Here is a 20894-nt window from a genome sequence, read left to right on the forward strand (position 1 = left end):
TTATCTAAGCAATAGAATAACATTTAAGCTACACAGCTAGAACAATAGAGTAACATTTAACATACAGTACAGAGGAGACCATAGCTATTTTATATTCATAACACCATACAAATTCATGACTGTGTATATACATACAGTATGTGCATATTCAGCACGTTCACATAGAAAGTAAAGCACTCTTAACTCTGTACTGCCATAAAAAACAGGCCATCCATACGTTTTAAAGGGAAGCATGACAGATCATACAGAGTAGCAATTAAACGACAAAGATCTGAAGCCATGTATTGACCCAGACACCAAACTATGAGAACTTTTGACTTTACAGTTGGCCTTTTAACCATGTGGTCATGACATTCCCATGTCATGCTGCAAAACTATGGATACGTGTGGTGTAATACATTTAAAAAGCTTAGTCAGAGGTCAAATGTCTGGTCTGAAATCACCAGCTCAATTAGTCATCTGTGGCATTTGAGTAGGTGGAGTAGTCAAACAAGGAAGACCTTGCAAGCATGAATGCAAGCAGCCTGGGTTGTTAAATAGCGTGAATTAAATTGTACATGTGATTAATGTGATTCACTGGAAAAAGTATCACGTTCATTTTAGTCTGTGTGAATTAGGGTTAAGGGTGAAAGTAAATTTTAGGCATTTTAGGTATTTTGAAATCATCTTTTTATGTAGATTAAGAATTCCAGGTCTACAAATCCTTCACAGAAAAAAAAAAATCACATTATGATTTTCCAACATCTCCAAAGCCAGTTGAAGGACCTTCATCAAACTTGGCATACCGGTACTTATTCACTCTAAGAGCCTGATGAACTGATAAGGTACTAAATGTATGTGGGGTCAAATGTCAAGGTCACATGTAGTTACTCTTAAAATACAGTATTTGGACAATATCTCCCAAAGAGGTTTAAGGATTTTCATCAAACGTAGAACAGTTAATCACTATATTTTCTTAAAGCCACACCCTTTAGATGTGAGCTGAGAAACATGTCCCACCTTTTTCCATACCATACTCAATACAAAGTCCTATATTGTACTAGTGAGCCAAGTATAGGCTGATACATTTGGCCTGTAACATTAAGAAAAAACAAATAAATCAGCATAAATTACATATTTTCTTAAAGCCTGAGTTGTAACATGGCCCGCCTTCCACCAAACCATGCACATAGGTGAACCATGTATACGGCTGATACATTTTGGCCTTGACCAATAAAAGAAGCAAATTCTAAATATAAAGTGTATATTTTTGAAAAGCCCCACCTTTTTAGTACTGTGGATCACCATGCACATTACATAATCCTGTATTGGTGAAGGTGAAGTGTACGGCTGATACATTTTGGCCCCAACCAAGGGGTTGGTGGTGTGTGTGGGGGGTGGGGAGGGGGCATAGTAGCCCCCTCTGGTCCATGGCCTATTTTAGTGTTAATTAACTGTGCTAGGTTTGATGAAGAGTCTTCAAACTGCTTGGGAGATATGCAACCACTGCATTTCTGTGTGTGACCCCGTGCAACCTTGACCTTTGACCCCACAATGTTGAGTAACTAATCAGTTCATCATGCCCTTATAGTAATTAATTATGTCCAGTTTGATGAAGAGCCTTAAACAGCTATGGAAATACGTATTTGATATATAATGATGTCCTAAGATAGCCTGGGTACCATTCCGAACTTAGTCCCGCCCACAACATTTGAGGTCGGGAAGTCATATTCTGACTAGAATTGAACATGACTACGTCAGGCTAGTCCTAAGAGTTTTTTTTTTTTTTAAATCTATTTGTAAAAAGGTTGACCCTGTGCAGCTGTACTCATGTATGATAAAAGATTCCCCACAGTCATTATTAGGTAGTGGTGCGTCACCATAGGGGGCTGGTGGTTTCTGGGAATGGGCGATGGGGGCGATAAGAGGATAACAAATTGTCCATGTGGACTTTGGGAGACTGCCCGTCTCACTCCAGACCTTGTACTGCTTACACATCTCCGTATGAGACCAAGTGCATGAATTTTTAAACGAATTCATCAATTGTTCCAAACGTCACCCAGAAACAAAACAACAAATGTTGGATAAAAAGGGTTTGACATATCTAATGTTTTAAATCAGATAGGAATGTAATCTTAAGCCTCTTTTTTACTGTGGTTCTGTTCAGTTAGTGGTTGAGGCTTCAACATGTTCTATTTAGTTGTATTTTATTTGTCCCACTGAGGTTAAACATCATATACAGTAATGAAATGAGAGAAAATATGTGTTTGTGAAATATAGGGAAGTAACACCAGTGCTCCCTCAAGAGTTATAGAGTTAGAGTAGAGTTAGTAAGAGTTCTTACTTAGCAACTCAGAGAAGCCATTTTTGTAGCAAAAAAAGTACTTTAGTGTAAAACAAATTTTATGTCAGACATTTGTTAAATTTAATTCAAGCCCCCCTTTTTGGAACATGTGAAGGCATAAAAGATTCTCTGCTAATCAGTGATAATATAACCAGCATGTTATGTAAGCTTCATCACTGTGTTGTTGCGCTTCCTAATGATTTCTTCATGCATACAGGCTGGTTTATGCTGGTAGGACAATGTGAATTGTGGCTAACCATAATAGAATTTCCCTTGAGATCTTAAAAGACTCTTTGTTTGTAAACATCGATGAGTGTCCAGGATATGGCTGGTGACAGACAGTGAACGCAAAACATACCCACCCTTTTAGAGGACTCTAGTGACTAAAGGACTTTGGCACTGGTTGTGAGATAAATGTAACATCAGAAGACCACAAGGGGAAAAAAGACAATGACGAGAAAACATCCAGATGGACCAGAGGCGTATACTGGGAAATATGAGAGCGGAGCTATCAGGCTTTGTGCTCAACATACCCCTAGTCTGGTTTCATATACCCCCTAGGAGTTCATTTCTGATCCATTTGGATATTCTAGTATATTCTTTATTTTTATGCCACATCTCATTTACAGACAATTATAATAAAATGTTTCTTGGATTGTTTGCTCCCATGCCAAGAAATTGGCTTTTTCAGCATCATCAGAAAGCTGAGCCACGTTGAGCCGATACATCATGCATAAACAACATTAACCTTAGCAGTACACATAGTTGTGTGGCATAGCCCTTTAAAAACTTTTGTTTTAGTAGCCTAAAATAATAACTTGATGTCTGACCAGAATTATGCTGTTTGTAATTCTTTCATAAAGTGCCCATCATGCCCATTCACACACCTCCATATGGAATGCTCCTCAGAAGGCTCTCTCAGTGCTACAGGTCTGTGCAATCCCGCATCCCGTGCCAGCAGTTCTGCAATTTCAGCAGCACTTTCGGGCGGGGTCTGTGTACTGCCTGTTGGCCAGCCCCAGGATGAAGGGGATGATGGCCATGCTCCCGATCCCCGTGCAGCAGAGGATGATGTGTGTCGTGCTGTTCTGGGACTTCCCGTCAGCCTTCAGCCACTTAAGCGTCACATTCACATAGATGACGTAGGGCACCCAGCAAAGCAGGAAGACCAGGGAGACGGCCGCCACGCACTTGGCGTAGCGCACGTTGAGTCGCTGCTCGCCGACCGAGGCCTGGTCGCGCACCCCGGCCCGGTGGAGCTTGCAGATGTCCCTCAGCTGCTTCCGGGTGATCCACAGCACCCTGCCCGTCATGCCTGCGATGAGGAAGATGGCCGGCAGCAGGAGGCCGTACACCTCCAGGTAGATGTAGGCCGTGGGGAAGACCTTCCTGTAGGAGCACATCCCGTTGTCGTCCAGGGGGTCCACCGCACACCCTGTTGCCCCCACGGTTTGGTTGAGAGTGCCGTTGACATTGATCTCGTCTTGGCTCCACTCGTTCCAACCGAAGGCGGGCAGGGAGGCGTAGAGCAGAGGGGGCACCCATGCCGCCAGCAGGGCCACAGGGAAGCAGCGGTGGACCCAGCACTGGCTGTAATGCAGGGGGCTGACGATGCACAGGTAGCGCTCGTAGTGCACCATCACCAGGTTGAACAGGTAGGACAGGAAGAGGAAGTTGGGGAAGGTGTGCACCAGCAGGCAGGTGTGGAAGTTCAGGCTCCGCTCCAGGGCCATGCGCGGGATGAAGGGCAGAGCCACACCCGTGCACAGGTCCGCCACCAGCAGGCTCAGGAAGAAGTAGTTGGGCGTGTTGTGCAGCTGTCGGTTGTAGAGGATGCCCACGATGATGACCAGGTTGGCCAGGATGATGGCTGTGGACAGGGGGATCGTGATGCAGGAGATGAGCCACTCTCTCGCCTCGAGTTCATCGCTCTCCATGACGTCTCACGTTAATTCCCCAGTGATCTTTTCAGCCCAGTGGTCTGCAATGAAAGCTGCCATATAATTCACATGGCTAAACTACAATGACAGAATGAGGACAAAATGATATCAGTGTCCTGGAGTCTGATGTGTTAATCTCTTATGTTTCTAGGAAAAGTAGGTGCAGGGGTGGCCTGCAGAGATTTTAAAAGGTAAACATTACCCAGATATGCCTAAACATTTATGTCAAGTTTTGGCAGTGTTTGCCTGTTTATGTCAGGCCATTTATTGTTTAAATATTAAATAAACAAACAGTCATAGACTTATGTGTGGCATGCAGAGGGTGCAGCTCCCTGCTGTTAAGATTGACAGATAACCAGCTACTGTCTGTCGTACTTTCAGGTTGTTTCATCAATGTTTTTTTCATCAAATGTGTTCCCAGTTTGTAATGAAACTTACAGTTCACAGTAAAATGGTCTACTTAACATCTGCATATCGTATTACGTATTGTTGATTGCTAGTAGTAAAGGTCAAAGAAAATGAAAACATTAATTTATAACATTTCATGAAAGCTTAGTAGTCATTGTAAGGATTTAAAAGAGGAAGATGTATGTTACAATATACTGCATTCAAATCAGACACATTCTGCTGTGCACGTGATCTTTCACTCAAATAAATTAAAATTCATTCTTCTGAACTTCAGACAATAAAAGCACAAGCATAAGATCTCTGTTGCTGTTTTATCTGTTTAACAATCTGTAGCATCTCCTCTGTCCTGGGACTTAATAAGACACAGGCAGAGGCAGTGTGCACGAGGCATTCAACAAATATTTAACCCTTAAAGGTGTAGGTTTTTGAACATTCTAAGTTCCGCAACAATTGAAGGTTCTAAAATTCTATGTTGAATTCAATGAACCCAGATATTCTTTAGAACGTTAATTTCCCAACATTCCCGTCACACCGGTGTGACGGTACTCCTTTAAGGGTTAAATATTTACATAGGCTGATATCACATTGAATGGTTTTCACAATTCTCAAAAACATCATTAAGGTAATCTATTAAACCTGCAGTTCTGGGAAATCTTTAATCCCCAAAACAGAAATCCTCACAAGGCTTGACATTATGATGTTTTAACTAACAGCAGTAAAGTCACAACTTGTAAAATACAACTATTTTAGAGGGAAGAGGGATATAGAGGTCAACAGCTCTAAATGAATGAAAACTTCTTTGTTTACCCTCTTTTAAGCATATCAAATACTTATAGCAGATGATCGACGGGAATAAACCAAATTTATTACTTGAAGTTTTGGTAAGCCATCTTCAACACAGGAAGGAAATGGTGCTGCCTCTTAAAGACATCTTTTCCTGCCATAATGTTACTGCTAAAAAACGTCCTCAATATCCACACACCCCAGGCAAAATGTTGACGGATTCGCTAAAAATAAACTGCTGCTATAGAGTAAAGTAAAAAAACTCACCTCCATTACCCCACTGTTTCCATGTCAGTCATTACTGACTAAACTCAGGGCTATTGAATGCTTTAAACCAGGATTATTCCATTACACTTGGTTTGTATTAAATAGTTGTTCTTCACTGTTTCCCATGCAGTTTAAGATACGAGTCGAAGAGAAATGCTGTAACTTTGCAGGATGCCTCTTAAAGGGGCAGATATCCTCAACTCTGATGCACCAGAGAAGAGAGTTGTTCTGCTGACAGAAATGATCCACCACGTATGCGTATTTATGTCAGTGGGTGGACGTATTTACTGTGTGTGTGTGTGTATGTGTGTGTGCGTGCGTGTGTTTGTGTGTGGTTAGTTGTTTGTGTGTGGTTAGATGTGTTTGTGTATTTGTGTTTGGGACTGAAACACACGTACATCTTTCTACTAATAACCACATGAAATATTAGCACCGTCATCATACTGATAATGGAAGATATAGTATAACCTTAAAATAACAGAAATATATATGAAATAATACCCCAAAGCTGGTATTCTGGTCTCCAAATCTCCTATTCTACTATTATGTTACAAATACTCACTTTCATATCCCACACAATAACCTCAGTGTCTGATAGAATCCAACTGACATGATCATGATACATTTTGAAAATCCCATCTCATCCCAGAGAACGATCGGATCAGTTGCCGTGAGCTGCTGGCCTGCTTTCCCCCATTCACAGACAGAGCAAACAGATTCATCACCTCCTGTCTCACCTGCACACCTGTGCTGTGGGGCTGGCCCTGATCATCAAGATTTAATGCATCACTAACCTGTCACAAAGGCAGTCCCTCTATCTCTCCGGGTGGTCAGCCATACTGGAGGTGGTGGTTTGGGCGACAGGACAAGCTAACGTCATTGCAGAGTGGGCAGTTGACCTGCAAAACAAATGCTAATTCTGGTGCCAAGGGAGACATGTGCAGGAAAGAAACACTTTGGTTGTGAGAGATATACTCCCCCTTCCTGCGGGACGCAGGGGCGAAAGGGATTATCTGGGGTGGAAGCCATTGATCATTTTGTAGCACTCTGTTTCCCCTGCTTTGCCATCTGGATGGTATTCTCTGAGAAATCCTTGCAAACACACAAATCATGCAGGAGGCAGCTCCAATGTTTAAAGGGTCACTGGGGCGACACCGTCCATGATAAGGTGAGAGGAATTGACTCCCTAAACACATCTGCAAACTGTCATGTGTGATAGAAAAAATATTTTGTCATGTCAAAGTAAACTTTTTAAAATAACCTCTTAACCCCCCCTCCCCTTTTTGTATCACATTTGACACAAGTTCCTTATGTGAGACTACAATGAAATATAGTCAGGGCTAATTTGGAAACACTGGTCTTATTGAAATATTCTTATGCTTTTCATGAGAAGGCTCCAATTAAATCTTTGGAAAAAAAATAGGCCTGCTACTATTTGCACTACTAAGGGGAAACATATTCACCGTATTTAGAGTGTTTAAGGTTGGTTTTCTGCTCATCTACGGAATATTAGCACTGGCGGATAACACAAAGTCAATATAAGTTACATTCAAATGCAATTCAAAGTCCAAATCAAACAACATTATTGTGACAAACCTTAGACAGCCACTGGCTCTGGTCACAAAAGTCTGTAAGCTAAAAGACCATAGCTGCAGCTTACTCAAAAAACAAATACGCCAGCAGCTATAAAACATGTTAAATGTTTTTGCCAGAATTTTATTTATGCTAATCATGACACTCACCAGCCCTGGACAGGAAGTGCTGCCTCTTCTAGCACTATAATTGCTAGTAAACGACTCCATTTCCTAGCAACACAAAAACAACGATAAAAAAAAAAGTCCATTTCAACCTTAATAAAGCAGGACCCACTTTAGGCAGTCACATCCCCATTCATTATCTTGGCATTCTTCTGTGAGGAGCATTCCCAATCAATGTAGGCTATTTCCTGAACTAATAAGCTACTAATTCCATAGGGACCACCAACCCTTGCCTAAATACAATAATTTACCATTGGGACGATGGGTCTGTGCAAAATATATAAAAAAGAAAATATATTTTAGCTTTTGATTTCAACAACATTATGAGACACTAGTATAACGATACTGGCTAAGGCTACCATACCATGGGGAGGGCTGTAATAAATTTTGCTCCGCTGACCTGCTGCAAGCACTGCAAGAGTCTGAAAATGTCTATGGTGCCCCCTCGTGGACAATATGTTTTCGGTGACGGCATCAAGTGTCATATATATAGGCCTCTACTGTTTGTTTAGAGCCACTAGTAGGGGGGATTATCAACAAAAAAGGGCCTAATCGTTACGCGGTGGATAGAAGCACCAAAATTGGTACAGACACTCTTGTATCTCATCATTTGAGAAGGGGTGCCCAAAATTTCTGGTTCATTTAGGTCATTTTTTAAGGGAAAATCCAAGATGGCCGCCTAAAACGACCCAAGGATAATAAAACATTACATAGTTGGGCATCATGGTTTATTCTGCTACTTTATTATTTTACATTTGATATATATAGAGATGGTTAACAAATAATATGTGCAAGATAACCCATGAAAATAATCGTATATGCCTTTTATACAGCTTTAAAAGGGTGAAAACAGGCTTAAAATGGTCAGAATGACATGACTCCCCAAATGAATCCTCATCTGAGAAGTTAATTATTTATGTATGCATAACATAAATATTTTTAAAAACTTTTGGAAGAATCACTTAATAATTTTCAAAGGACAGTTTATTGCTAAAATGTCCACATGAGCAGAGATCAAGCCCTAAATAGACACAACTCATTGACCAAATGTTATGCCAGTGTTAGCGTTAGCATTAGCCAATGTAGAACCACTAGCTGGGTTCCAATTATCAAGCTAAATCTAGGCAAACAAAGGCATCAAAGGCTAATTGTGTCCCCATGATCACCTGGAGTGCGTATTTGTGAATCTGTGGGGCTTCCTGAGGGGGTATTGTACCGTTATTTCGGGAATAACATTAGAAGCTACGAAATTTTGATTTGTAGTACAGTAACGGTAGCTAGCTGGTATTTAGCTGTGCAGTATGTACATTGAGTAAACCTCCCTCATGATACCTTGACATGCTAGTGAGAGAACTAGCAGCCTGGGCTTTTAGCTCAATTACTAGCACGCTCGCCTCCCGATCCGAGGTGCTAGAGAGCAAATATACATTCAGCCAGCTCAAAGAGCTGTCTTCCAGAGAAGTATACACTACAATTCCAGCTGTTATCAACCAAAGGCCATCTTAGTGCCAAAAGTTAACCAAACCAATACCTGTGGTGAACTTGGGCAATAACAGAGAAGGAAAAGTGGGGTGAGCATGCAATCAAACTGATGCTTCACTTCAGCCAGAACTGTCTGATCCACCTGCTATAAACTCACTCCTTCCTCTCTTTCATGAAAAAGCTGCCAGCTTTGCCATGGTCAGACATCCCAGATAGCAAAATCAGATTGGCAGATTGCAGACCGCTGGTGGTATGCCACCGGTGGCGTGCCACTTGTGGTCCGCTGTTGGACCACCATCTCTTTAAATTTAACTTCACAAATATTAAGGAAAGTTAATAAAATGATATGTGGGGTATAACTGAACAAATGAAAAAGATTTTAGACCATTAGTGGAAAAATATTAGGCAATTTGTCTGCAACCCACCAGCGGACCGCCAGAGAACCGATGAGTAAAATGCCAGCGGACCGCCAGCTACAGTATGCCCCCAGTGGACCGACAGTGGTCCGCCAGCCTCTTGCTATCTGGGATAGTATAAATGTTGTAAAACAATTGACAGAGCACCTAAATTCTGGCCAGGTCCCAGTTATGGCATTTGACCAACCACTATATACATTTACAAAAATGGTTCAGTGGAGTGATCCAGACTGTTATGGAGAGAGGTTTGTGATGCTTGGTGGGTTACACATAGAGATGGCTCTATGGAACACAATCGGATAACTTTTAGATGGAAGTAGTTGAACAACTGCACTATGTGATAATGGGGTGGCTACCTCTGGAACAGCAGACTCCTTCTAAAGGGTGGGCCCAATGGAAACCATTTCTAGAAGTAAAGAATGCCTTCATTGCTATGACAGCAAATCCTTTTCAACTGCTTAGCCAGGAATCAAACATGTTTGCATTGCTGGAGAAGTACACTTGTGTTCTTTAGGATAAGAAAACGGATCTTGAAAAAGTCAATGATCTCAGGAAGGACTTGTTTTCTCAAATATGTCTCTCAATGGAAAATATCCCTCCCACACAGGCTGCACTGATACAGCATTCAAATAGAGCAGTGTACTAAGCTAGCATTTGGTCCAAAGGTCTGCAGGCTACCCAGTCAGTGCCTTCTCCTGAAAAATATGGATGGACCAAATTAGATGATTTTTGGACACCTTTATGGACACTTTTACCAGAGGCAGCCAAAGTATGGAGAGAACCTCTTAAATGTGGCAGCAAAGGTGAGCCTCTCTGCTCTCGAAAGTGCCGATGCCAGGATGCTGGGTTGCCTTGCACAGTATTATGCCAATGTGCCAGAGCATGTGAATAGATGCAAATATGCAGTATGTAGACTAGGACTAATGTAATCTAGTGTGGTGTTTTACTGTGTCTTAAGAAGTTGCAGGGGACATGTGTGCTTAATTGTATGTTTTTTATGAGGTCTGCCTGAGGTGCTTGAGTGTCTGTGTTTATAGTATCCTTGAGACAATTGGTGGATATATAGATAGCCATAGTGTAACAACAATGGGGTATTGTCTGCTTAAAACAGTAAAGAACATATCTATAAGACACTTATACCTAATTTCATGCTTTAAGGAGGTTGTTTAAGTGGCCTTTGAAATAGCTGCCAATTGTGTGGATAGGCAGTGCAGTCTTTTTTCAATTTCTTTAAAAATTCACTTCCCGTTTGAGATTTCTTGGAGTAATCTTCCAGGATAACGAAAGGATCACCCAAAGGGACATATATCAAATTTCAAGCTTTTAGGAGGTTGTTTAGGTGGCCTCTGAATCAGCTGTCAATTATATGGGTGGCCATTTTGAATTTCTTCAAAATCTATTTATTTACAAATGTACAAAATTCACTTCCTGTTTGATATATGTTTGGTCACCCCTTCTATGATGTCTTATAGGGTCCATTTTGAAGCGTACTTTAGACATCAAGTAAACATAACTTGAAAGAGAAAAAAAGGAATATATAAGCTTTTAAGAGGTTGTTTAGGTGGTGATTGAATTAGCTGCCAAATTTGTGGTGGAGAGCGCAACATTTTTCAAATTCTTTAAAAACTCACTTCCTTTTTGAGATTTTTTTGGGCACCCCTTCTAGGATGTCTTAGGATCACCCAAGGAACATACAGTACATACCAAATTTCAAGCTTTTAAAAGGTTGTTTAGGTAGTGTTTGAATCAGCTGACAATTTTGTGGCGGGGAGTGCGGCATTTTTCAATTTCTTTAAAAACTCACTTCCTGTTTGAGATTTCTTTGGGCACCCCTTCTATGATGTCTTAGGATCACCCAAGGAACATGTATACCAAATGTGAAGCTTTTAAGAGGTTGTTTAGGTGGTCTTTGGATTAGCTGCCAATTTTGTGGCGGGGAGCGCAGCATTTTTCAATTTCTTTAAAAACTCACTTCCTGTTTGAGATATTTTTGGGCACCCCTTCTAGGATGTCTTAGGATCACCCAAGGAACAAACATACCAAATTTCAAGCTTTTAAGAGGTTGTGAAGGTGGCTTTTGAATCAGATGTCATTTGTATGGGGGCCATTTTGAATTTCTTCAAAATCTCACTTCCTGTTTGAGATATTTTTGGGCACCCCTTCTAGGATGTCTTAGGATCACCCAAGGAACATATCTACCAAATTTCAAGCTTTTAAGAGGTTGTGAAGGTGGCTTTTGAATCAGATGTTTGTATGGGCGGCCATTTTGAATTTCTTCAAAATCTCACTTCCTGTTTGAGATATTTTTGGGCACCCCTTCTAGAATGTCTTAGGATCACCCATGGAACATATCTACCAAATGTCATGCTTCTATCCACCGCGTAACGATTTTTCACATAATCTCCCCTACTACACAGCCATACAATAACAGTCACATTTTAGACGTCATTTTAGGCATGTTCCAAATAGCTGCTTAAAATCATCTAGGCCTAGTACGATACAAACTAGTCTTCCCAACTTGCAGTATCTGTGTTCCGTTTAAAGAAAGTACATTATCATTTTTTTTATTTGCATCTTGGATGGCGAAGAGTGAGCAATTAAAAAACCCCATGCTGAGATCTATTTCTATCGACTAGGGTGGATGACAGGAGGTTGGGGGAGGGTCGAGAGAGCTCGCACGCTGAGCTGTGTTGTTAGGGAAGTGACGTCGCAATTGGATAGGGAGCTCTCAAATGTTGCAAGAGGAATAATATGCTTCTCATTTGATAATTTTTTTAATAACGACAGGAATTTGCAATTCGTCAAAGTATTTGAGGTATGAATTGGATAGGTGCCCTTGTCGTGCAAGCAGCAACTGAAATACCGGTGTCGACGTCGCGTAGCCAGCTGCTGCCAGGCTCATACGATGGCGACAAGGCTGAGCGGCTTCGGGAAGACCTTTGGATCTGTTAACGTTAGCCGGATTTATACTTTATTTCTCCTGTTTTTAGTTGTACAGTGTCATATTTGTAAACATGAAGTACCTCATCGTTCAGAGGTATGCCATTTCATTGCAAACTAACTTTCATAGTGGTTTTGGCGTTTTAACGCTTTAATCCAAGCTTAGAGGTAACTGCAGCTAATTCTCGTTATGACAGGCAGCTTGCCATTGCTAGCTAGCTAACCACAGGATTTTTAGATGGGCTCTGGTTCAACGCTGTTGATAGTTTGCTAAGTAAAGTGTAGCTTTTGGATGTGCAATAACGTTAACGTTAAGCATGCACTGTCGTGAAAAGGAATTTACTAAATTACCTCAAGGTTTAGAGTTGGCTAACTCTGGAGACTTGTCATGCCACTTACATGCAAACGGTGCTTAAAATATGTATCCTCAATGTTTAATGACAACACACGTTTTTTTAACTTTAGCTTTTATATTCTTTATAGGTAATTCACAAAGTGTATCTAAAACCAGAAAGACTCACTAAAAGGAGCATCGATCAGCAATTAGATATAAAGATAATTTATGACCAAAGTGTTGATCGGTAAGTAATACCCATATTGTCTTCACCAATAAGATGAGTAGGCTGCAATTATGCTGTCCGTTTTTTTTTCTTTTTATTGAATTCTGAATGTCAATATTTTGTTAGGCTACCTGAAGACCAAGGGAAACTTGTGAAGGTATGTTGATGGACCTTTCTTGCAAACAGTCCCATAACTTGTATTTCTTGTGATGTCTCAGTCAAAGTGGTAAACTTAAGTAGACTTATGGCTTATGTTCTGGTTGTAAATGGTTTGTTTTCCTCTAAAGGAAAAGCTATTTCCTCAAGCAATCGATTATCTTCAGAAAGCATTCAGAGTCCGAAGACGAGCAGGCCCTGTACTACTCAGCAGGTAACTTTTGCCTCTCTCTTTCTCAAACACACACACACATACACAGGTAGTTTATTATATTTAATATCATGGGCATAACTTTCCTTGTTATTTGGTTTCCTAATTTGTGCATGAACCGTTCCCAATTAGACAATGTGCAACCAATCAGTACTTGCGGAAGAAAGATGACCCTCATCGTTTCTGCCAGGGAGCCTGTGCACAGGTCACCAGATGTGGACCAGTGGTTGTTCCAGAGCACCATTTGCAGGTAATCACAGTTAATATATCATCCAAAACTTTTAGTGCCATTCTATCAGTCTTTTTTTTTTTTTTAATTGGATTGCCAAGTTGGCCATTGCAACTGCAAGAGAGAGCCTTTTTTTACACATCCACATCACAGACTAAGTGGCCTGCAACAGTTAATCAGATCAGGAATTTAGACTGAGCAGGATGATGGGGGGTGGTGACATTGGCCATATGCTCTGCGTAGTCTGTGATTACATTCTGTCAGCATCTTTTAAGGATACTGAGGCATTGCCTTGTCCTATCTCATCCAGTCCAATGGCACATGGAAACATTTTTTACCTCTGCCACTACCTACTCTTAGCACTTGTCTGCTTCCACATCTGATTTGATTATTTAGGGAAATGCTTAAGAAATGATCGCATACTTCCACTTCTTCTGTTTCTTCAGCAATGTAAAGTGTGCAGCGAGACGGGCAAGTCGTGCGGGCCGGCCGGGCCCCCTGATGGAGACGGGGTGGAGGGGGCGGACTTTGTGCTGTACGTGAGCGCCGTGACCACGGAACGCTGTGGGCAGGAGAACATTGTGGCCTATGCAGCCTACTGCCAGCTGGAGTCTGAACTGGACAGGTGCACAAAAGCATAAACACGCAAAACACATGGACAAACACAAAGCTGACCAAGATGCCTTGTTTTATCCTTTTGTGGCTGTTAACATTTGTGCACCCATTTTGAACAATGCAAGACATGCATTTTATTACTGCTTGTACTGAGTGGGTATTGCACCTTGTTATGACCTCTGCAAGCTGTGTTATGGGAGCCTCCTGGATTGTTTGGTTTTTGTTGCTGATGTTCCTGAAATTTGATATTCAAGCTTCATCCTGATGTTGACTTTATTCCCTCTTTTCCGAACATTGGTAGGCCCATCGCTGGTTATGCCAATCTGTGCCCCCGTATGATCTCCACCCTACCTCAGGAGTTTGAAGGCATGCTGTCCACGGTCAAGCATGAGATCATACATGCCCTGGTAAATGCCCTCACGCTCCCAAAGAATGCATATCCCCCTTAAACATGAAGTCTTTTTAAAACGTTGTGTTCTGTCCTGTAGTCATATCAGTTGACCTGAGTGGATGATTGCTGTGTGTGTGTGTGTGTGTGTGTGTGTGTGTGTGTGTGTGTGTGTTTCTGTTGACAGGGTTTTTCAGCAGGGCTCTTTGCATTCTATCATGATGATGATGGGAAACCACTTACCCAGCGTTTTGCGAGTGGCTTACCAGCCTTCAATGAGAGGTGGCCTATTACTTTTACTACTTCTGTTTTCAGAAAATTGAATGGTGAAAATATTGACCCCAGCCTCAGAGCTGCTCATTGCTGTCTGAAATTTGATTCTTTCAATTTTCACCTGAATTGATGTTATTTGTGGAGTATAGATCACAATTTGTTCATAACTTCATTGTCTGTCAAACTGCATGATTTGTTTTAATAATGACATGATCTATTCTTTCAGCTTAGGACTGTTCCAGTGGAGCGATAAGGTGATTCGGAGGGCCACGCGACTATGGGACATTCGCGGCCAGCGAATGGTCCGGCACGAAGTCTACCTCTTGGTGACCCCACGCGTGGTGGTGAGGCTGCTTTTAGTGCTCAGCAAAGCAACATCTAAATCCAGCTCCTGCTAGCCTAAGCACAGTGCTAAGTGCTGTATTACTTATTCTGCATTTTATTCATGCTAAGTCAAAGGCTCCGCTGTTCCATCTCGCGCTCCTGTCTTGTGTGTCCAAAGGAGGAGGCCAGGAGGCACTTTGACTGCCCCATCCTGGAGGGCATGGAGCTGGAGAACCAGGGGGGGATGGGGACCGAACTCAACCACTGGGAGAAGAGGCTGCTTGAGGTAAGGGCTGTTGGGAGCCTCATGGCCCCTGAAATTGGGCAACGTTGCTCTGCTGCCAAGAAACACGTGAAAATAGTTCCCACATTCAAAAGCCTGATGCAGAAGTTGCTTGGTCTCCTAAATGTCATGAAAAGTGTCAGTGAGTGGGCATGTCCAATTGCTCTACACAATTCTAATAAACTCGACCATTGCTTTTAACAGAATGAAGCGATGACTGGATCTCACACGCAGAACAGAGTGTTCTCAAGAATAACGCTAGCCATAATGGAGGACACTGGGTAAGGATTCCCTGCAACATCAGATTTGAGCCATTCTTTTAACAGTTGTAGTTGTTAAGCGGTTTACTCATTTTTCCTACTCATTTAGGTGGTACAGAGCAAACTACAGCATGGCAGAGAACTTGGAATGGGGCAAAGGTTTGGGATGTGACTTTGTCATGAAGAGCTGCAAATTCTGGATGGACCATCAGCGGCGGACGTAAGACAATGGATGGCGCATAACCTTGCAAATATGTAGGAGGTCCAAGTAATTACTAATAACGCTTCACCATTGGGTAGGCCTGATGCATTGCCTAATACAGGAGCCCGTAGTATACATTCTGGAAATCTGTCTTCCTTTAGTTTGCTATATAAAGCTTGGGTTGACCCAATATGGGATGTTCCCCTCAAAAGGAGCATTGTCTAACCCTTGCCTGATATTTCACCCTGTGTTACCTTGTCATTCACTAAAGGCCACTAGAGGGCGTTGTGTTTCTCTTGTGTGTCTGACCTGTGTTGTGGTTTCTCCCAGGAGGCGTAGTCTGACCCCATACTGTGACTCTGTGAGGAGCACACCCCTCCAGCTTACCTGCAGGCAGGACCAGCTGGCCGTGGCCGTGTGCAACCTGCAGAAATACCCACTGGCTCTCCCCCTGGAGTACCAGGTAAAACAGGGCACGGCACACCGTACAGTCACTCACTACACGTAATAAACGGGGAAGTAAGAATCACTTGGTTTGTTTCAGGCATGTTTGGAATTCATAGTAAAGTGTGGCTCAATACATAAACAATGCTCATAAAATTGGTTGAGTGGCTTATTGATGACACACAAGCGGCCTTTCATCTTCAACCGAGCCATCTGACCCCCTGCAGTATTTTGACCAAATTGCTGGTGTGCCATCGTCGGAGCTGCCCTCGTACGGTGGTGCTGTAGAGATCGCAGACTTCTGCCCGTTCAGTCAGGAGTTCAGCTGGCACCTGAGTGGGGAGTACCAGCGCAGCTCCTATTGCCGCATCCAGGAGAACCAGCCAGGTGAGGCAAGACTAAGCCATCACACACACACCCTCTGCTTATTTTAGCATGCTGCTAAAACTCATTGTGCTGCCGTTTCAGAGGTCAATGAGCAATATGTGTGTTCTCTGTACTAGTTTATCATTACATGTGTGATTATCCCTCCTGAGAGTATTGTACAACTGTACAGTTCTACGTACATGCACTCCCGGAGTAATGTAACTTGAACTGCTACTGCCTTGCAGACGCATGGAGGAATTATGGGGCAGAGCAGTATGGGCCCAACTCAGTGTGTCTGTACCAGAAGTCCCCCTTCACCATGGAGCAGTGCACCAGACGCATGACCTACCCCGACTGGGGCAGCGGCTGCTACAAGGTACACCAACGCTGCGGTGACACTCAGTCAGGATGACCGGCTCTTTGGTTTCACCCGCAGTGTAAAGCTCTAACGCCACTTTGAGTCCATTCTACCACAGGGCATTTTCCTTCTCTGTTTTAAAGATTTTGGTAGCATCACCTGCTGTCCAAATTCAGAATGTGAGTCAGTGAGGTCAGCCCAGGGAGCGGTCAGGTCACTCCCTTCCTGTCCTTGTGATGTCAGGCCCAGTCTTTGTTTTGTTTCCCCTGCAGGGCTCCTCAGTATTGTACAGCTGATCATAGAGGTTGAGCCTTAGCTGTGGGTGTGTGTTGTTCCTCTGCAGATGTCCTGCTCTGACCAAGGGCTGACAGTGTGGGTGCAAGGCCAGTCCTTTCTGTGTGGGCAAGCTGGCCAGCTCCTCAATATCAACGTGCGCTCCAACGACTGGGTCTACAGTGGCATGCTGGTCTGCCCTGCCTGCTCAGACTTTTGCGGCTCCTGCCCACTCCCACACCAGCTGCCGCTAATCAACAACACACGGAGCGCTAAGATTGGTGAGCCTCCTGTCGATCTGTTCCACGAGCCAATACTGTAATACCAACTAAGGGATGCTGTCATGCTAAGAGTTCACAGTTTGCTACTTTTATCAGCCAAATTACACTCATCACTAATGCTGGATGTAATGCAAATGTCTATACAGTGCGTAAATCAGTGAGCATTTCTAATGAACACCTCACTCTGAGCATCTCTTCTAATGGTATTTCTGTGTCTCCCCTTCGCAGACCCCTGCTCCAGCTCCTCCGGCCTGGTGGTGACTCTCTGGCTGCTGCTGTTAAACCTCACCCCCCTCCTGGCTGGGTACCTCCTGTGTGGCTAACAGGGGTTAGCCCATCTCATGAGCCTGGAGGGAGTCCAACCCGAGGGCCAGCTCCCAGCCCGTGAACTACTGGGACCCCGATCCTGCTGCAGGAGGAGAGAACCTGAGTGCAGCAGGATCTCCGCAAAGAACAGCAGTTCACATCCATGGTCCCAACTGTAACAAGCAGGGAGGTACACCCAGCAGAGCCTGTGGCAGAGAGATGCTGTGGGAAAAGCCATTGATTGCACTCCTTTATAATCTAGCTAAGTGCCAGTATGTCATAGTTCACTGTCAGAAGCCATAGGCTCCAGGGCTGGAGAGAGGCAGGTGTTCTCTTGATGCGCAAGGTGCTAAATGACGTCCAACTGTCCATCCATCCCCAGGGAGAAGGTAGCATTTTCTACAGTACTGGGGACATGTCAGGCAAATACCCTGTCCTCCTGCTGACCAAGAGTTGTGCTTTTCTGTTGAGGGAGAAATATACAAACTTTGTTTTCTATGATTCTGATGGATTGGTATGAAAGTTGTTCTGTAATTGTGCATTGGGTAAGCAAAAATGGTGGCTAACACTATCTCCCAACAGGATGTGATGCGAGCAAAATTTACCGATAAAACAGACATACAAGACAGTCGCTTGCCCGGATTCTATTAGGACATAATAGAGTAAAATGTGGAGAGTTTTTGAAGATGTTTAATGTTGTTTGGTCTGGAAACTAGTGGTATGTGTGTATAATGTGAGTTGTGTGCCTGAGATTAGGCAAGTACCGTAAAACAAATATGTGAATGTGAAGGACATTAAGTTTAGCTACAAATGGGACAAAAGATTTTAGATTTGAATCATGGTTCCTCATGTTTTCCTTGGTTGAACAACCAGTAGTTCTGTTCAGTCAGATCCTTATGTTATGTTGATCCCAAAATGTGTAGTGACACTCATCTGTAGTTACGTTTTGTTCAGTGGAGTTGGCTGAATATAATTTTTATCCTGCACTCCATCCAGCTGTTGAACATTTGAACTGCTGAACATTTAGAAATGTAGAGATGTTAAACATGTCAATTGCCTCAAGTTCTAGAGTAAAGTTAAACCGCAGAGGCTCAAAACTTCTGCTGTTTGTTTACAAAGAATCAACTTGCTCTCCTCCTTGCAGACTGTTTAATTCTTGACCTTTTTTCCACCCTTATATTAAGCTAATTTATTTCTAAATTTCTTTCCATGTATCAAGATGAAGTATCTTTAGAAACCCAGTGGAGATATAAAATCGGCCACACGGATGGTTATGCGGTGGCAGCTATGCTGACATACTTTGTGTTGTTTACAGTTGAAGGAGAAACCCTATTCCTGAACTGCTAACAATGGGTCAGGAGGCAAATGAAGTTGCACAGATTATCAGAATGTTACTTTTCAATTTTTTTATATTAATTATTTATTTTTAATTACAGCAGAAATTGATTTTATGGAAAGGGCTGGCACGATACTTGCAATGATTTATGTGTATACGTATGTGTGTGTATATATATCTATTTAAACCCCAGCCCCCCACATCAACTGCTTTGCCAGTAGTGATTTTTATCGCACAGAACAAATGAGCCTTAATATGCCAGGAGTCCAGTTCTATTGAGAACAGTGGCCGTTTATTTAGGAATTCTGCACCACAATGCCTACCAATCATGATATCTTTTTTTTTCTAAATGATTTCTAAAAAAAGTAGTAATGTGGTAGGTTCTGAACATCTCTGTTGTGTTTTTGTTTTCAGATACATTCTGAAATGTGGGAGTATCCTCCCATATGACTGACTAAATGGAAGGACCACATTTTCATGTGTAGTGTAGTTCACAGAGATTAATTCAGTGTTTATTTCCCCCCTGTATTGTATTTGTGCATTTGTATAAATTATTGTAAACACACTTACTAGTTTGATTATGCTCATCCAACTCTGACCTCTGTTACTGTATTATTACATCATATAATAATTGTTAATGCTATTGAAAGTTGAATTCCCCTCTTGTTGGTTAATTCAGGACACAACGTTATATGCAGTGTTTTACTTGTTATTCTTGTCTGGCTCTGATGTGAATTATAATATTATCCCTGATCTGACAGAATTAATGGAGACCTCTGATGACGATTGTGAGCTATATTTTATTGAAGCATTTATAACAAAAAAGTTCTGATGGCTCTACAGTAGAAGTGTGTGTGTGTGTGTGTGTGTGTGTGTGTGTGTGTGTGTGTGTGTGTGTGTGTGTGTGTGTGTGTGTGAGAGAGTGAGAGTGCATACAGTTTTATATATACAGTAATCTAAGGGTTTAGATCATGTCTCTTACATTTTACTTGATATGTGTAACATTGACATGATCTCTTTGGTTTTACAATTATTTATTTTTTTAATGTGATAGAAATGTGTGATATAATTTGTGATGTATCATAGACATCTTTTTCATTTTGAACAAATTTATTTGTGTGGCCAGTAGAATTTGTTTGCTTAGCTGAAGAGATTGATAGTCTAACAGTACTTTGTGGTGGAAGATACTGGCTTTTCTTTACTATATCTGTATAGATTGCAAATTAAAGAAATTGTTAAAGTAATAAAATTTACTTTTTCTCAGGCATTCTTTGAGGCCAAGAAAAAATGATTCTGTACTTTCAAACAGCCATTCAACATTTTCCCTTTTTCCATGTCTTCTGTCTTAAGATATTTATAACTGAATAAAAAATTTGTCTCTGAATAGTCTCTCTGTTAAAAAACTGATGGCATGCAATGAATGTGAAAACGAACAAAGTGAGTCTAATAATAATCTTTCTTCATTTTGTGCTCTGACCAAAAGACAACGAAAATATGTGTATATATCTTTTAACTGCAATTGGACTGAACATGATATTAACACATATGAATGCATAACACAAAGATATGTCTGTGCAGGTTAGCACTAGATTAGGGCTACAAACATCAGTTTGCTTGCAGGCCTAGATATGTGTCCATTGTAAATTTTGATTAGGGCAACTTATTAGCCTATGCTTATCACAATTAATTGCTCTGAGAAGATTCAAGACAATT

The 20894-nt window shown here is 41.9% G+C and overlaps 2 protein-coding genes across 4 annotated transcripts; one reads left to right on the forward strand and one right to left on the reverse strand.

The window, feature by feature from the left end:
* Nucleotides 1-1292: 1292 nt before the first annotated feature.
* gpbar1 (G protein-coupled bile acid receptor 1) lies at nucleotides 1293-7911 on the reverse strand. The gene is given in 7 exon segments (XM_048238291.1): nucleotides 1293-3306; nucleotides 3309-4304; nucleotides 6516-6620; nucleotides 7185-7236; nucleotides 7318-7356; nucleotides 7464-7526; nucleotides 7843-7911. Coding segments are annotated over 2 exon segments (1011 nt in total). The 5' UTR covers nucleotides 4261-4304; nucleotides 6516-6620; nucleotides 7185-7236; nucleotides 7318-7356; nucleotides 7464-7526; nucleotides 7843-7911; the 3' UTR covers nucleotides 1293-3247.
* Nucleotides 7912-12055: 4144 nt separating this feature from the next.
* lmln (leishmanolysin-like (metallopeptidase M8 family)) lies at nucleotides 12056-20565 on the forward strand. Of its 3 annotated transcripts, XR_007193015.1 has the most exons (18): nucleotides 12056-12413; nucleotides 12800-12897; nucleotides 13003-13033; nucleotides 13164-13246; nucleotides 13376-13493; nucleotides 13919-14097; nucleotides 14389-14494; nucleotides 14663-14757; nucleotides 14975-15092; nucleotides 15251-15358; nucleotides 15560-15636; nucleotides 15725-15835; nucleotides 16148-16280; nucleotides 16489-16648; nucleotides 16873-17003; nucleotides 17329-17539; nucleotides 17768-18035; nucleotides 19596-20565. XR_007193015.1 is itself a non-coding variant. In XM_048238285.1 (17 exons), exons 1-17 carry the CDS (start codon nucleotides 12282-12284, stop codon nucleotides 17860-17862), a joined length of 1986 nt encoding a protein of 661 aa, XP_048094242.1. In that variant the 5' UTR covers nucleotides 12056-12281; the 3' UTR covers nucleotides 17863-20565. The 3 variants fall into 3 exon arrangements, 2 of the variants coding, with proteins under 2 accessions (XP_048094242.1, XP_048094243.1); XM_048238285.1 differs by having other exon boundaries at nucleotides 17768-20565; XM_048238286.1 differs by having other exon boundaries at nucleotides 12056-12329; nucleotides 17768-20565.
* The last annotated feature ends 329 nt before the right edge of the window (nucleotides 20566-20894 follow it).

This window comes from Alosa alosa, chromosome 3 (genome assembly GCF_017589495.1).
Source record: "Alosa alosa isolate M-15738 ecotype Scorff River chromosome 3, AALO_Geno_1.1, whole genome shotgun sequence".
NCBI lineage: Eukaryota > Metazoa > Chordata > Actinopteri > Clupeiformes > Clupeidae > Alosa > Alosa alosa.

What these genes read in the sequence shown, in the direction of transcription:
- lmln (XM_048238285.1), top strand. Translation starts at nt 12,282, where the DNA reads ATGGCGACAAGGCTGAGCGGCTTCGGGAAGACCTTTGGATCTGTTAAC. An exon ending in AAGTACCTCATCGTTCAGAG is followed by an intron (nt 12,414 to 12,799) that starts GTATGCCATTTC and finishes TATTCTTTATAG; the next exon opens with GTAATTCACAAAGTGTATCT. An exon ending in ATGAGATCATACATGCCCTG is followed by an intron (nt 14,495 to 14,662) that starts GTAAATGCCCTC and finishes TTCTGTTGACAG; the next exon opens with GGTTTTTCAGCAGGGCTCTT.